Source organism: Prosopis cineraria, unplaced genomic scaffold, assembly GCF_029017545.1.
Source record: "Prosopis cineraria cultivar Desert tree isolate PC_DT_omini unplaced genomic scaffold, ASM2901754v1 PC6, whole genome shotgun sequence".
NCBI classification, from domain to species: domain Eukaryota; kingdom Viridiplantae; phylum Streptophyta; class Magnoliopsida; order Fabales; family Fabaceae; genus Prosopis; species Prosopis cineraria.
This window is the reverse complement of record NW_026555337.1, coordinates 36,521,250-36,536,820: the sequence shown is the minus strand read 5'-3', so window position 1 is coordinate 36,536,820 and position 15,571 is coordinate 36,521,250. Positions and strand designations below refer to the sequence as shown.

General features: G+C 30.7%; 2 protein-coding genes across 2 annotated transcripts; both read left to right on the top strand.

Annotated features, from left to right (window-relative positions):
* The first annotated feature begins 231 nt into the window (after positions 1-231).
* Positions 232-1,080, top strand: LOC129314119 (protein SENSITIVITY TO RED LIGHT REDUCED 1-like). Its single transcript, XM_054957489.1, has one exon. It carries the CDS (start codon positions 232-234, stop codon positions 1,078-1,080), a length of 849 nt encoding a protein of 282 aa, XP_054813464.1.
* A 4,516-nt stretch (positions 1,081-5,596) lies between these two features.
* LOC129313043 (isoliquiritigenin 2'-O-methyltransferase-like) lies at positions 5,597-11,093 on the top strand. The gene is made up of 4 exons (XM_054955869.1): positions 5,597-5,792; positions 6,691-6,953; positions 9,054-9,118; positions 10,641-11,093. Exons 1-4 carry the CDS (start codon positions 5,782-5,784, stop codon positions 10,932-10,934), a joined length of 633 nt encoding a protein of 210 aa, XP_054811844.1. The 5' UTR covers positions 5,597-5,781; the 3' UTR covers positions 10,935-11,093.
* The last annotated feature ends 4,478 nt before the right edge of the window (positions 11,094-15,571 follow it).

Below are 15,571 nucleotides of genomic sequence, written 5' to 3'. Positions count from 1 at the left end.
ATAAAATGGAAGCCTGGGATGAAATTCGACTTTTGACAGTATGTTGCAGATTTCTAAGTGTTTGGAAATTTGGATGCTATTTTGCTTTAAGAAACTCAATCTCTCGTGTTATTACTCATTTTGGCGCTTTGGCTTCATAATATTAATATGATGTAATTAGCAAAACATGAAAATTTTAATCCTGAAACGTTTTCATGATCTTATGAGTATTGTTCTTTTTCAACAGTCTCGATGGCAATCTTAAGGAAGACAATGGAGATTTTCAACAGCCTCCAAGATTTGAAAACATCGTTAGAGTTAAATGATTGGGGAAAAAGAAATATTCTGAAAATTGTTCCCTTCAGAAAAAAGATATTGATGTGGAGAATGAAAAGATGCATAAATAAATTAGAAAGCTCTCAATTCTATCATAATTTCCGACATCAGGTAAACACTCCGACAATTTCAGGACACTTTTCCAAGTTTCTGGGATCAGACTCGAAGGCACAAATGGTAATTTACGGCATTGGCAACATTGAATTGGAAGAGATTTCCAGATTACAGCTCAGTCTTGCAATGTTGATGAAAAAAGATTTTGGGTGGATCGAACTTGTCGAGGTATTCGATCCTGTCATCTCAAAAACTGAATCCCAAGTTATGAAAACTCTTGGTTGTTCTGTCTTATCGATAAACGAACACGGGAGGAGGGAAGCTATGAAACCAACTATATTCTTCATGCCACATTGTGAAATACATTTATACAACAACCTCATGGAGACAAATTGGGAATTGAGTCTATTAAGGAATCTGGTCATATTGGGTAACAGCTTTGAAGAATATAGGAAGAGGCCACCTTTCATTGTGATATTAGAGAATAATCAACCTTTCGCTCCTGTGTATGGTGACAACTTCAAGAAATTTTGGAAAGGCAGACCTTATTTTTCGATAGCAATGGAACATGTTATGTCTGCTGAAAAATTTACAAATGAGTTTAGAATCGACGACTCAACTTATTTTGCGGCTTTTGCTTTTTCAAGTTGGCATTTTTTCAACCCCTGTTCAGAGACAGAGCTAGTAATTAATTATTCTTATGATGATTAGGAGATATCAGTATGGATTAGATTGATAAAAAAAGGGGTGTATTGTTTGTTTAACTGTGGACCCTTTAATTTTCACTTTTAATTCAGAAAGCTTGAGAAATTAATGTTTTCAGTGTTTTTTTTTTTCCTTTTTTGTTAATTTCTTCCAGATTTTATGTTGAGTTGTTCTCCCCCTTTGATTGGTTCTTGTGTTTAGGGTTTGTTTTGCCGACGAGCTTGTTAACAAATTTCAAAAGCATTACTTTTCATATATAAACAACTAAATACTCTCTCTCACCCTATTTATAAGGTAAAGAGAGAAAATTTTTTTATCCTATTTACAAGTCACCTTATTAAATTTTTATTGTCATTTAACCTCCATTAAATATTGGAGAAAAAAATATATTGCTAAAGTATATATATTTGATAGGGTAAAGCTAAGAAATAATTAAATTTCTAGATAGAGTTAATGAATTTTAATATTTTTATTAGTTCCAGCAAAGCATGTTAGAAGTACTTTATAAATAGGACTAAAGGAGTAAGCTTTATTTGCACAAAGTTCAAGATAAGTTGTATTATACTGCCTCCATCACAGGCTATAAAACATTTTTTTATAGATATTCAATGTCCCAAAATATATACAAGAGACTTTGACAAAAATAATGTTTCATTAATTATACTTTTTCAATATTACTCTTCCCATTATATTCTCTCTCTTTACTATTCTCGCATAAATGAAGTATTAAATTAAAAATATTTTTAAAAATTTATGTTTTTGTTTTGAAAAAATAGCTGTAAAGTGAATTAATGAGCTTTATTGGCTCCCTATAATTTTTATATTTAATGATATTGATTATTAATTATGTTATATGTTTTTTAATTAAACCTTTTTTACCAACAAAATTAGAACTCATGGAAAAAAAGGAAAAAAAAAGTCTATGCCACCCACTAATTTGCACTTTGAATTTTAAGTGTATAATGAACTGAATTAAAATATAGTTTTTGAAACACGAGAAAAATGTTTTATTGAGCCCTTTGCCATTTGCAATTGATAAATAATACCCATAAAAATAATATTAATATATTTCCTACCTTCAAATTTAGTTAATTAACATCAACACCCAAAAAATCTCCCATACATTTAAACGTTCAAATTTATTCATTTGCTACCTTCAATACACTTACGAGAACTCATTTATTAAGCCTCTCCATCATTAAATCATTATTAATAATCACCCAATAAGTCTAGGATTTCAGATATAACCACCCCATCATAATTTCTACCATCAAAACATTATCAATAATACTTATCTAACCTCAAACAAACTCTAAGATTTAGACCCATAGCTAGGGCACCCTCAACATCAAAATCCCTAACCAAACTCATGATATAATCTAGCTTAAATGGAAGATTAAAAGGTAGTAGAAGGATTAGACAAGTTACCTCAAGCCTTTAGACCCTCAATGGTGGCCATCACAAAACCTTGGCAAATGCTACTACAGAATAACTTTTTCATGTCACCTTCTAATGTTAAGTAAGAATAAGAAAACTTACTTTGGCCTTGAAAGCTCTTTTGTTTGAGAAGTTTTATTTTTATTCTTACTTAACAATACTTCAAGATGCCCAATGCTTTTAGAAAAAGACTTTGAGATGTCCAACGCTCTTGAAAAAAGAGTTCAAGGGAAAATAAGAACCAAAGAACATGATTAAAGTCCTACTTTTCACTCTACATGAGTCCCATACATATGTCATGTCAATAGAAAACAGCAAAGTTAATGATTGTTTAATGAAAGGGTTATTTTGCTTCTCAAAAAAATAACTCAAGGGTAAAATTGCCTCACTGTATAAGATGCCCCACACTCCTCGAAAAAAAGTTTAGGAATAAAAATGAACCTTAATCCTTTTTTATATAATCTTTTCCAATCAACATTTGAGAACAGTGTAATGTTGTTCCTAGTTTCTACCATTAACAAAAGTTAATTTTAACAGTTAGTTAGCCATGAAATCACAAAAAAACCTCAAAAATTACATAAAATACCCAATGATTACAAATAAATACCATCAAAAAAATTAATACGGGTTAATTTTTTATAAATTAAAAATAAATACAAAGAGCTAAATGCTATTTCTTGTATGTGTAAAAGAATAAATTAAATTCTCACTAAACACTTTGACTGGCTACCAAGTGATTATCATATCACCATCATTGACACTAATAAGTAATTAAAAATAATATTTTTATTATAATCATCTTATTAAAATATTAATATTTTAATATTTAACAATTTAAATATTATTTTTATTCTTATTTTAAAAATTAAAAGATCAATTAGTTTATTCGTGATTTATAGATGATTTCTTTTTAACAACTCAATTATTATAATTCACTTTTAAATCACAAATACATTAATTAAGTTGTAATATTTGGAGAAATTGCAAATATCAAAAGTTAACTTTTAAAATATGTGTAAATAATAATAGTATTTAAATTATTATATATTCTGTTATTAATATTTAATAAGATATTATTAAAATAAATATAATATTTTCATGGTATTTATTGTAATGTAGAGAAATTAATCAATATTAATTTTTTTATAAAGCACTTATTTGTAATTACCAAGTACTTTTTCCTAATTATTTTCATCTTTATATATAATTTTTTAAGTTCTTTTCCATGGTTAATTGACGGTCAAAATTAATTTTTATTAATAGTAGAGATAACATTGCACTATTTTAAAATGTTGAAGAGAAGCAGAAATTAAAATGAATTTAAGTCCTAGATATTCCAGAATCTATAGTTTAAAAGTTAATTTACCCCTTAACCCTGTAATTTTTTTAAAATTATTTGTGTATATTATTTAAGAATTAACATTTCTATTTTTAACTATAAAAGGACATTTCTAATTACTATTTAACGAATTACTTAATTGTTACTTTTTACTACTTTTGTCATATTTATGGGATGTTTTATGAGAACAAAAAATTGTCCTAATGATAAGATGTCAAACAAAAAGATAAAATAACCTTCGAATTTTACCATATCGATTCCACTTCCTAGAAACTAATAACTTGGATTTTGAATACGGAGGAAAAATGATTGCATGGTTTAATATAGAAAGATTTTTTTTTTAAATATGGATATCTATATCTCACATGTATCATTTTTAGATTTAATAAATAAAAAAGTAGGGTGTGCTCTACTATTAAATATTATAAATGTATAAATTAATATTTCAATTTTAATTCTATACATCTAAAGATCTTGATGGTCCGCGCATTGCATTAGGTTTGTGATAGCTTGAGTGAGAAATGAGATGAGATTCCGTTTAATATTAATAAGAGTATAATTAGAATATAAAAAATGTTTTTTAATAAATTAAATAAAACAAAAATTAAATACACCTTAAAGTAGAGCCGATAATTTAGGCTAGCCTGAATTCCTCTAAAAAGAGTTAAGGCTGAACTTGACTATATGGACATTTTTAAAAGATAAAATACTTTAAACCCGATCTGAATAAGCCTGACTTTAATTGAACCCAACTTAAATAAGCTCGACAGTTGAAATTTCTGGTTTTACATATATGTAAAGTTGGTAATTTTAATCAAGTCTGACAGGTTAGCCCGATTTTAGCTGAAAAAAATTATAATCAGACTTGGTCATATAAGCCTTTCTTAAAAAGATAGAATATATAAAGTTTGATTCGAATAATCTAACCTGCTTAAATTATTGGCTTTACCTTGATGCAATGTCCACAAGCTGTGGACTTGATTAGTTTGGGTTAAGGATCAAAAGCAAAAGCAATCTAACAATTTTGTAATCCAAGTGAAACACGTGATGACCAAGGGTTTTTTTTTTTTTTTCGCTCTTGCAAAGAATGGTATTAGTCATAAACTCATAATGATTTTTTGATGTGGCTCCACAATTTGTGAGGTCGCTGGTGTATTTTGATTGTATGGGGTCTCATTCCCCAACTATTTAAGTTTCTATATTGGGCTTTGCCCTCATGTTTATAAAAAGAAAGTGTTTCTTTTGGTATAAACAGAGGCCTATAGCCCAAAACAAAAACAAAGAACAACCCGCACAAAACCCTCAATGTTAATCATGAATCATGAGGGATTATTTATTGTTAATCATTGCCCACCTAAGGTCAATGAGATTTTCGGTTGGTATCAAACTAAAGTCATGATATCAAAAAAAAAAAAAAACAAAAAAACTAAAGGACTACTTCATACCGTTTCATTCAGGGGAGAGAGAAAGAGAGGCCAGGTGGGTGGGAGGGAGCAGAGAGAGACCATCAATCAACGATGGATTTGTTGGATTCCAAAGAGAAACAAGACGATGAGATTCCAAAAACTGTGAGCGAAGAAGAAGATTCGTCCGTGCTTTCAGCGTTTCTTCTTGCAGCCAGATCTTCTCCGCAGCTCTGAACGCGGCCATAGAACTGAACTTGTTCGACATCATCGCTGAGGAAGGAGGAGGAAGACACGTGTCAGCTTCTGAGGTGGCTTCTCGGCTTCCAAGTTCATCTCAGCACAGAGACTTGGCTCTCAGAATCGATCGGCTCTTGAGGCTTCTCGCGAGTCACTCTCTTCTGAGTTGTTCGGTTCGTGAGAACGAAAACGGTGCATCTGAGAGATTCTATGCGATTTTTGCCATAGGGAAGCACTTTGTGAGTGGATTCTTGGGACTCGTACCAATCTTTTTGTCATCCAGCAATCATGCAAGCTTGGTAAGTTTATTACTCCTTCCTCATTTTGGTTGAATGAATGCTTATTATATTATTAAAAATGGGAAAAATATGACTATTAGTCATGGGCTCATATCTATGTATATTCCCACTCAATCTGTATTTCTTCGTTTTAAAAGATAAGGTCTCTATCTTTTCTCCACTAAATTGTTGGGTAAGATGGTGAAGAAAAATAATTTAATATAATAAAGTGACTAAAGAGGTATAAAGCCAAAATATTGAATGTTAACCAAATATAACTCATTGCTCATAGTGATTATTTTGTACAGAGCTATATTTTTATATACAAAAGCGAGTGCATGTTACAAATGTGATAAAAGATAAGCAGAAGAGATAAGAGATAAGACACGTAAGCCCTCAAAGTAATATACACCAATAGTGAGCCTGAACTACATAAAGAATAATTTTTTTCTGTTTGAACACAAGGCCACAGTAATACCGTGAAAATTCCAAATTCAAGTAATGTCAGAAGTTATAAGACTTATGCAATCAGTAGGCGAAATATAAAAAAGACAAATATTAAAATTCTCCGATGAAGCCTTCTGTGCCATTAGATCAGCGCATCTATTAACTTCTCTGTAAACATGCTCAAAAGTTATCTCCTAATTATGCATGGTGATATCTCTTATGTTTCTGATAATGACTGAATAGGGGTAATTATAAGTACTGCTGAACTACATAAAAGAATAAGTTTTAGTGGGCCAAGACTTAGCCTTGGTGGATTGGGATTAAGTACATGCTCCAACAGTGACAGGTTTTTAAAAATAGAGGTAGAACAATTTTTTTTATTATTTGATATCTTAAGGACCCTCACAAGTTTACAATGTTGATGTTCTTGATAATGATGCTTGTTCATTGGTATTCCTTTTGATGAACGTAGGGTCAACTTTAAGGATGCAATAATAGACAAAGATAATGACTTGTTTAAGAAAATTCATGGAATGCCAATGTATCAATACGCAAAGACAGATCCAACATGGAACAAAACTTTCAACAAAGCAATGGCCAACGTTTGCAATATGGAGATGAGAATGATATTGGAAACATACAAAGGATTTGATGGAATATCAACACTTGTTGATGTTGGAGGTGGCACTGGTCAAAACCTTAAAGTGATTGTCTCCAAGTACCCTTCAATTAAGGGTATCAATTTTGATTTGCCCCAAGTCATTCAAACTGCACCATCCCTTCCAATTACAATGTTACAATCAAGAAAGAAAAACATGATTTTTGTCAGGAGATGATTTTTTCCCCCTTTTCAGATGCATTGTTGATATAAGTGTGTTTAAAGGTGGGTTTGCTTCGATTTTGGATAAATCCTGAAATAAACAAAATCAATCGATTGGCACACAAAAAATGAAGCTTGATTGGTTTTTTTTAATTAAATAATGTTGATTTGGTTCAGTCTTTTGTTGGTTTAGATTGGCCATGTGGATCAAGGCTAAAGCCGAGCATATTTTATCATCTTTTTTCCTCACCAATGGTGCCCTTGATTTTTTTTTTTTACCAGAGAAAAAACATATCCATTTATACAAGAACAAAGAAAAGCCACAGACCAGAAACAAAAGCCCAAAAGATTAAGGAACAAAGCCCACAAAAACCCTAAACCTAAACAATAGAATAAGAGGGGGACCAAAGACCTCCGCTGCAGGAATTCTTGCCATCGATCTGCCAAAATCCATAGAAAAGAAAACAAGCCAACAACAACCATCAAAGCCATAAGGGGTAGGGGTAGAGTTTAGAGAACCACCCAAAAGGTCCCATCCCTTTTAGACATTGTTTGATTAGAGGAAGGAAAGAAAAAATTTTAAAATTTTCCCTCCCCCTCCACCTTATCAAATAAGGGGAGGGGAGCCCCCTCCCCTCCCCTTGTCCCATCCAAACAAGGGGAGGGGAGTCCCTCCCTTGTTTGGTTAGGTGGAGGGAGGGGAAATTTTTAAAATTTTCCCTCCTCTCTTCTTCCCTTCTCTCCTCTCCTCCTCCCCCTCCTCCTCACTCCCCTCCTCTCCCCTTCTCTCTCTTTAAATTAAAGAGAACCTTAAGAGAACAACGAAAAAGGTTGAAGAAGAGCCCACCATGAGTGAACCCCAAAACAGCGAACACAACAATGAATGTTGGTGAAATAGACACAATAAGAGGAAGAATAAAACAGGATGATGAACACGTAACCATAAAACCTCATCCGATGAATTAGAAGGTATCTACCACGAGCACCTCAGATTTGCCACCACCTCAAATAGCCACTAAGAGCAATCATAAATATGACTGCCATTTTCTTGTCCCCAAAAACGCAAATCAGAGAAGCTAGCCCCAGATCAAACCAATCACAAGCAAAATCAACACCGAGCATACAAGAGGCATTGCAAAGAGCACCCCCTCAAATATGATTATTTTCGAGCCGATGAACCACCAATCCATCAGCAAAACCAAACGAAAAACAGGAAACAAGAAGGAAATTACAAATAGGAAACAGAGGATGGACATCCCGCCTGCGGCAGAAGCCAAATAGGGAGACACCGTGACCAAACACTCCCACAAGACGAGATGCAATCCCACCGCCCTTGATTTATATGTGATTAAATTTTATCATCAATCTCTTGAATTTGGTTTCTTGCCAATAAAAATCTTTTCAAATTGGTATATGCTCTCTCTCTCTCACTAAAAATTTTGAAAATGTGCGATTCATGTTTGGTTCAAGTTTCAGAGGCTCAAAACAGAAATTTGAACCAACCAATCGGTTTGTGAAATTTTAAAACCAAATCAAACCTCATTAATGATTGGTTTTAGTTGGTTTTTATTTGTTTGGTTCAGTTCAATGTGGTTTAGTTTGTTTGAATACCCTTCATCATATATATATATATATATATTAAATCAGTTATTGTGTATTGTCAATTTATAATCAAATTATTTGAGCATTTACAAATTTAATCAAGCACTTAGTTAATTTTTTTTAATGCCTAGGATAGGTACTTTCATATGTAATAGATGATATATTGAATCATACACAAATGCATTTAGTAAAGACTCTAACCTAGCACTCCTTTTAGTAACCATTGGTTTCTTATGGCATAATTATTGACTAAATACGTATCTTATCTTGATACCAGCACTTGAACCTAGAAATCTGATGTTTAATTTAATTGCCAATGTCTAACCATTATTGATGTAATATGGAAGAGTTCTCTTTTCCCCCCTAGAGATGGCTGACTTATAGCTTTTAATAAAATTTCAAATGTTATGAAGGGATTGAGCATGTAGGAGGAGATATGTTTGAAAGTGTTCCAAAAGGTGATGCCATAATATTAAAGGTTAGTTTCATCTTACTTGAAGCTTTAAATCTAGTTTGTATTTCACGAGTTGCCTTTTGAGTAAAACATACCGTTATTTATTTATTTATTTTACATTTTAAAAGGTTAAATGGCATTTTTATGCCTTTAAACTATTTCACGTAGAGCACTATTTATAGCATTTTTATTAGAGTAATATTGCAGATTAATTGTTAAAATCATTGCAATATGTTTCCCCAAGAGTAAAAGAAGATAACATTTAATTATGATCAACTCCAAAGACCTGATTAATAGGTTAGCTAACATGTGGCACGTCTGGTGGAACAAATGCTATAAAGTTCAATAATGTACTAGGAGCATTAATTCTTTTCTTTTTTTTTATCAAGATAGGTTATATCTTGTTTAAGGTGTTTCATGACGTGCCAATTATGTATTCATCATCAGTAAATAAAAAGTCTATCAACCCATATATACTTAGGATCAATTAACAATACTGTCACATTATGTAATATGTAACATATATGTACAGATTGTCATGTATTATATATGTATTTATAAGTTTAAAAAATCTATCAATCTTATAGCTAGCTAGTCTAGATAGACATACATAATATGTGATAACATCGTTAGATGACAATTAATACAGGTTCACAAATTTTTTTTCCTTAATGAGTGCCTAGTTAGCCAGTCAAAATAGACATATATAATGACATTACTGCTACTTGGTCATCAGTTTAGTTTGATAGATTTTTTTCAGGTAAAGTGGCAATTTAATCCTTAAACTATAGATCCAAGAGTATCTAAGTCTCTAAACTTGTTTTTAGTTCATTTTTACCCCTAAATATTTAAAATTATGACAATCACACCCTGCTGTTAATTTTAATCATTAGTTGAGTAAAAATTAAAGAAAAAAACCCCGAAAAATTACACAAATGAACTAAAAGAATCACACAGAAGGACCTAAAAATTATAAATATGATTCTATTGGGCCTATATAAAGTTCAAGGGGCAAATTATCATTTTACCCTTTTTTTTTATATAAATACCTAGTTAACAAGCTAAGCCATGTAATAATATAACGTGATGCATGCTACATGTTTCGATTGTGACTTGTAACTAGAATTGATGTAAACAGTTAACTTTCTATACCTGTTTTAATAAGAACCAGTGTACAAAGTAATTTTTTACATTGGTTGCAGAAACAACCAGGGTGGAAAGTAGAGCCCCCATTTTTTTTTCTTTTAAAAAAATCTTTTTACATCAATTACAAATAATTGATGTAAAAAATGGAATATCTCTACACCTTTTATCTTTACAACTAAGACTTTCTACACCAATTCAATAACCAATGTAAAGAGTCTCGACTTTATACACTGTACTGCTTGTTTCTACACCAGTTCTCAGATGTCAATTTTAACCAGTAGGTAAAAACTCCTTCATATAGTAGTGGATCAAACTAAAATTCAGGGGTGGCTGACTGCGTATCTAATTGAGTTAGGTTTAGATGTAACTAATATAGATCTTGACACCCTTTAATTTGCAGGCTGTATGTCACAATTGGTCAGATGAAAATAGCATTAAAGTGTTGAGCAAATGTCATGAAGCATTACCAGAAAAAGGGAAGGTGATAGTGGTGGAATTCATAATGCCAGAAGCAATTGGAGCGACAGAAGAAGCCAAGTTGGTAGCGAACATGGACAATCTCATGTTACTTCATGATGGAAGAGAAAGAACTGAAAAAGAGTTTGAGTCTCTTTGCAAACGTTCTGGCTTTTCTAGTTTCAAAGTGTCATGCCGTGCCTTCTCTGTTCTTGGAGTGATGGAGTTCTATAAATAAATATAGTCAACTCATGTACTTTAATTTGCTCATCAGTAGTGTTGATCACAAGTGTTTTCCAATCTTCGTTTGAATCTCTTTTCTCTGAAAAATAAATAAATAAACAAAGAATGTACTATCTAATATCATGTGAACTTGAAATTTTAGTATTATATATGGTTTAAGCCAAATGTGATAAAACAACCCCTTGTGAGTTGCTCAAGTACCTTGACTTCGTCGTTGTGTTATGCCTGCCGCCATTGCTTGATTCAATGTAATTAAAGCCAAATTTCGAAAGTTTAGCTCAGTGATGGTCTCTCTATAGTTGAAAACTTCATAATGAATTTCATTTAATTTAAAAAACAAGGATTAACGGTCATTGTTGTTGCTCTTGAACTGTACAAAAAAACTTATAAATAACCTTGAACTCAGCTATGAATCATTTATATCACTTAACTTTAAAGATTTTTTATTTTATTACTCTATTATGTCATCTTCTTTTTTTTTTGTAGTGGAGCCCACTTTTACATTATTTAATATTTTTTATTATAAAATATTTAAGCGGTTTCATCAATTATTTTTGTTAGTATGTTTTCTTCTTCTCTCTTCCCTCTAGAAATCCCCTGCACCTGTGAGTCATCTTCCTCATTGATTTCTCATTTGACTTCATTCACAAAGAGACACACAGAGAGATGGCGACTAGCGCCATCTTGCCGGCATTCTACCGACTTCCCCAATCTATCCCTCTCGCCACTACTCTCCTGCGTTCCTTCCTCTACCCTTTGCCAACCTCACCTCTTCTTCGCTTCTCTCTCTCACGGTACTCACTTTTATTCGCTTCTCGTTCCTTACTCCAAGAAATCTGAATCACAACTTATTGCTCTTATTCTTCATTGCAATATATCGTTCACTTTGAACCCATGTTCGCAGCTCCAAAAGCAATTCCCATTTGCCTCTCAGGGATGTTCTGCGAGCTCCTCCTCCTCCTCCTCTTCTTCTTCACCAAATCCTTGTTCCTTCCTTTTCTCCAAAGTCATGGCTGATGAATCCAGGCTCAAGGCGGAAGCCAGCGCCAGTGTTATATGTTGCCACCTCTGCAAATACTCATAAGTCATTTTAAACTGTGTGTGATATAGTTTTTTACCGCTACAAGCAGAGAAAGGGAGTATTTTCTTAGGGCAAGAAAGTTATTCTCTTTTCAAATGTTACTTTATATTTCAGTAATTAATAATTAAGTTAATGTGAAGTTAATGTGGTACTGACTGCTAAGCAGGAGAGAAAAAGCAAGGAAGAGAAAAGTGGGAGTGAGAAAAATGTAAAGAAAATAACTTGTGAAATTCATATTTTTTTTTAGGTTAAAAATTAATTTTATTTCCTTATTTATTTTTTTGGGGTGCTAGGCATTCTTAAGTGAAATAATTTTACCTTTGAACTATTTTTTTGAGAAGCAAAAAATTTCTCTATCAATGAACCGTTAATTTTGCTATTATATGTTGATGTAACATGGTGTGGGACCCACACACAATGACAAATAAAAATCTAACCATATTTTTTGGTGTTAATTTGCTTCTAAACTTCTTTTTCAGAAGCATTGAGCACTCTAAAGTCTTTTTTTAGAAGCCCGGGTATCTTGAAGTTTTATTAAAATAAAATTTAATTAATATTTCCAAAATATTAAATATGTTTATATTCAATAATTTAAATATTATTATTTATAAATATTCATTCAAAATTTATAAGTTACTTTTTAAATATTAATAACTCAAACTAGTATTTTATAAATTTATAAATGACTTATCTTCGATCTTCTTTTCGAGACAATGCCCAAATTGTTATAATTTTTGTACATGTCAAAATTTATATTTTTAATATTGATTAAGTTCCTTAATTTTTTTGGTCAACTAACAATCTTCCTTCAAAATATTATACTACCTGAATTTGATACTCTCTATATGTTATAATGTTAGGAGTAAAATCAGAAATATAACAATCAGGACCAAAAAAATGACAACAAAAATATTTATTTAAAAGATATCACTTATTTAATTAATGAGTTACAAAGAAAGCTACTTAACAAGAAAAAAATAGGGAGATAAGAAAAAAATTCCTTTGTTAATTCAGAGGTTCATTCCTTTCATTTTTAATACAGAATTGAAAAATATTAAAAATATTAAAATATTAAATTGGGTGGTATAATGTTTTAAATAATAATATTTAAATTACTAAATATTAAAATACTTAATATTTAACAATATTTATTAAATTTTATTTTAATAAGATTTTAGAGTGCTCAGCGCTCTTAGAAAAAGATTTTAGGGTGTTAAGCGCTCCTGAAATGAGTTCAGGAAAAAATTAGCATCAAAGAACATGATTGAAGTCTTACATGTTATTGTGCGTGGGCCCCATGCATATATCAAGTCAGCATATAACATTAGAGTTAATGATTCATTAATAGAGGGGTTTTTTGCTCCTAAAAAAAATAGATCAAGGGTAAAATTGTCCCACTTAAGAATATAGGATGCCTAGTGCTCCTAAAAAATAAGTATAGGAGTAAAATTAAATTTTAACCTTATGTTTTTTCTCTAACTTTTCTCTCCAAATGTGGAGAGATTTTGGAGAGAAAACTTAATTTCTAAATTTACCCATGAATCTTTTTGTTTCCCGCATATTGACTCCTTTTATTTTCATCCTAATTTTTCCTCCATTTTATTATTTATATTATTAGAAATAAAATTTAAAATTGCAAAAAATAATTTTTTACAAGTATCTGATAAAATAATTTGCAATTCTATTTTTATTCAACTCAGCAACATAATTATAATAAATTTATATAAATAATATGTTAAAATATTAAATTTTATTATCTATAAATATTTTTCTATAAGTTATAAGGTTATTATTATCTATATGAAATTAATAATTTTTTCCTCTCATTTTCTCTTGCTTAGCCAAGCATAGAGAGAGAAAATTACACCTCTTCACTTTTCTTTTTTGTTCTTTCCTTGTGAACTAAGCACTGCATAAATTTTTGTTAATACTAAACATAGGAAAATATATTTTGGAGGGCCAAAAATATAACTCTTTCATTTTACAAAAGAAAAATTAAAAAGTTTGGGGAATAGTGACTTCCTCTAGTCCCCTTGGTCTCCCTACAACCTATTAGTGACGGTAAGAGTTTTACATAATTAATTACATCGTTAAGCTATGTTTTAAAAGTCAAAAATCAAATTGAAAAGATTTGAAGATATTTTTTATTTTTATGTGTCTCATTATCATATTTTTAATTTAAAAGACTATCATTGGAAAGTTGAAATGGCTTTTACAAAAAATAAAGCAACATGGTAGTAACTTTCTTAAAGCACATAAAAAATGTCACAAACATTATATAAATAGGAGTGGAGGAAGTATACACTTACCCAATAAAAATATACCATGTTATATGGTCATAAATATAAATTTATTCTATCATGTATGATGATGGAGAGAGAGAAAAGACAAGAAAAAATTATAAAAATAAAATTATTAAAAATAATAACACAATAAATTTTATCTCATTGTAAAGAAAATTTTATTAACATAACATATTTTTATTGAATAGATCATGAATGACGTGATATATCAAATCCATGCAAGAATTTCTGTAAAAAATATTTTATTACAGGAACCCAGTGCACGACATTACAATAAAAAGATGCCATATCATTAGCACTAACTACATCAAATAAAATCTTAAAAGCGATTCCTTTTAATTAATAAGAGTGTAATCAAAATATTGAAATTTTTTTTAAATAAAGAAAGTAATAATCTAACAAATTTTAAATCCATGTGATGAAAAATATATAAAACACGTCATGACCAGGGCCCAGGGGGATTATTTATTCGTTAATCATGAGGGATTATTTATTTGTTCATCATTGCCCATCAAGGTCAATAATATATTCAGTTGGTATATATTCAATTCAAATCATGCATGTATCTTAAAAACAAAAAAAAAATTACCAACTCCATCCCAATTTATAAAACACTTTTGGAGGAGACTTATTAAAGTTTTATTAACGATATTTTTTTAATATTATTTTTCTCATTTATTCTTTATCCTTTCATAAATAAAATATTAAATAAAATGTATTTTTGAAATTTTTTTTTTTAAAAGTAAGATTGTAAAGTATATTTAATAAATTTTATTGATATGTGTAAATTTTTTGTTATGTCTTATAAATTGGGATGGATCAAGTACTTCATATGATTTCATTCAAGAGAGGGAGGGTGGGGTGAGGAGGGACAAGCAGACCAGAGAGATCAGGGCTATCAAGTAACAAGCTTTATTCTCCTGCATACCTAGTTTCTTGGCTTAGTGGTCTCTCCATTTCTTTATTATCATTTTTCTTTCACTTCCCAATTATAACCATTGATATCACTGTATTAAATGAATTTGTTTGCGTCCTAGATTTGATAAATGGTTGTGACTATGGAAGTGGAGGAAAAATGATGATAACAAAATGGAGACTGTAAATCCAATTTGATTGAAATCCTCGTAATACTTCCAAAAAGTGATAATTTTTTAAAGTCACAGAGAAAAAAAAGTCTTAGACACTAAGTAAATAGGAGCGAAGGCAGTAAATACTTGTCCATCATTTGTTGGTAATTATTTAACTAAT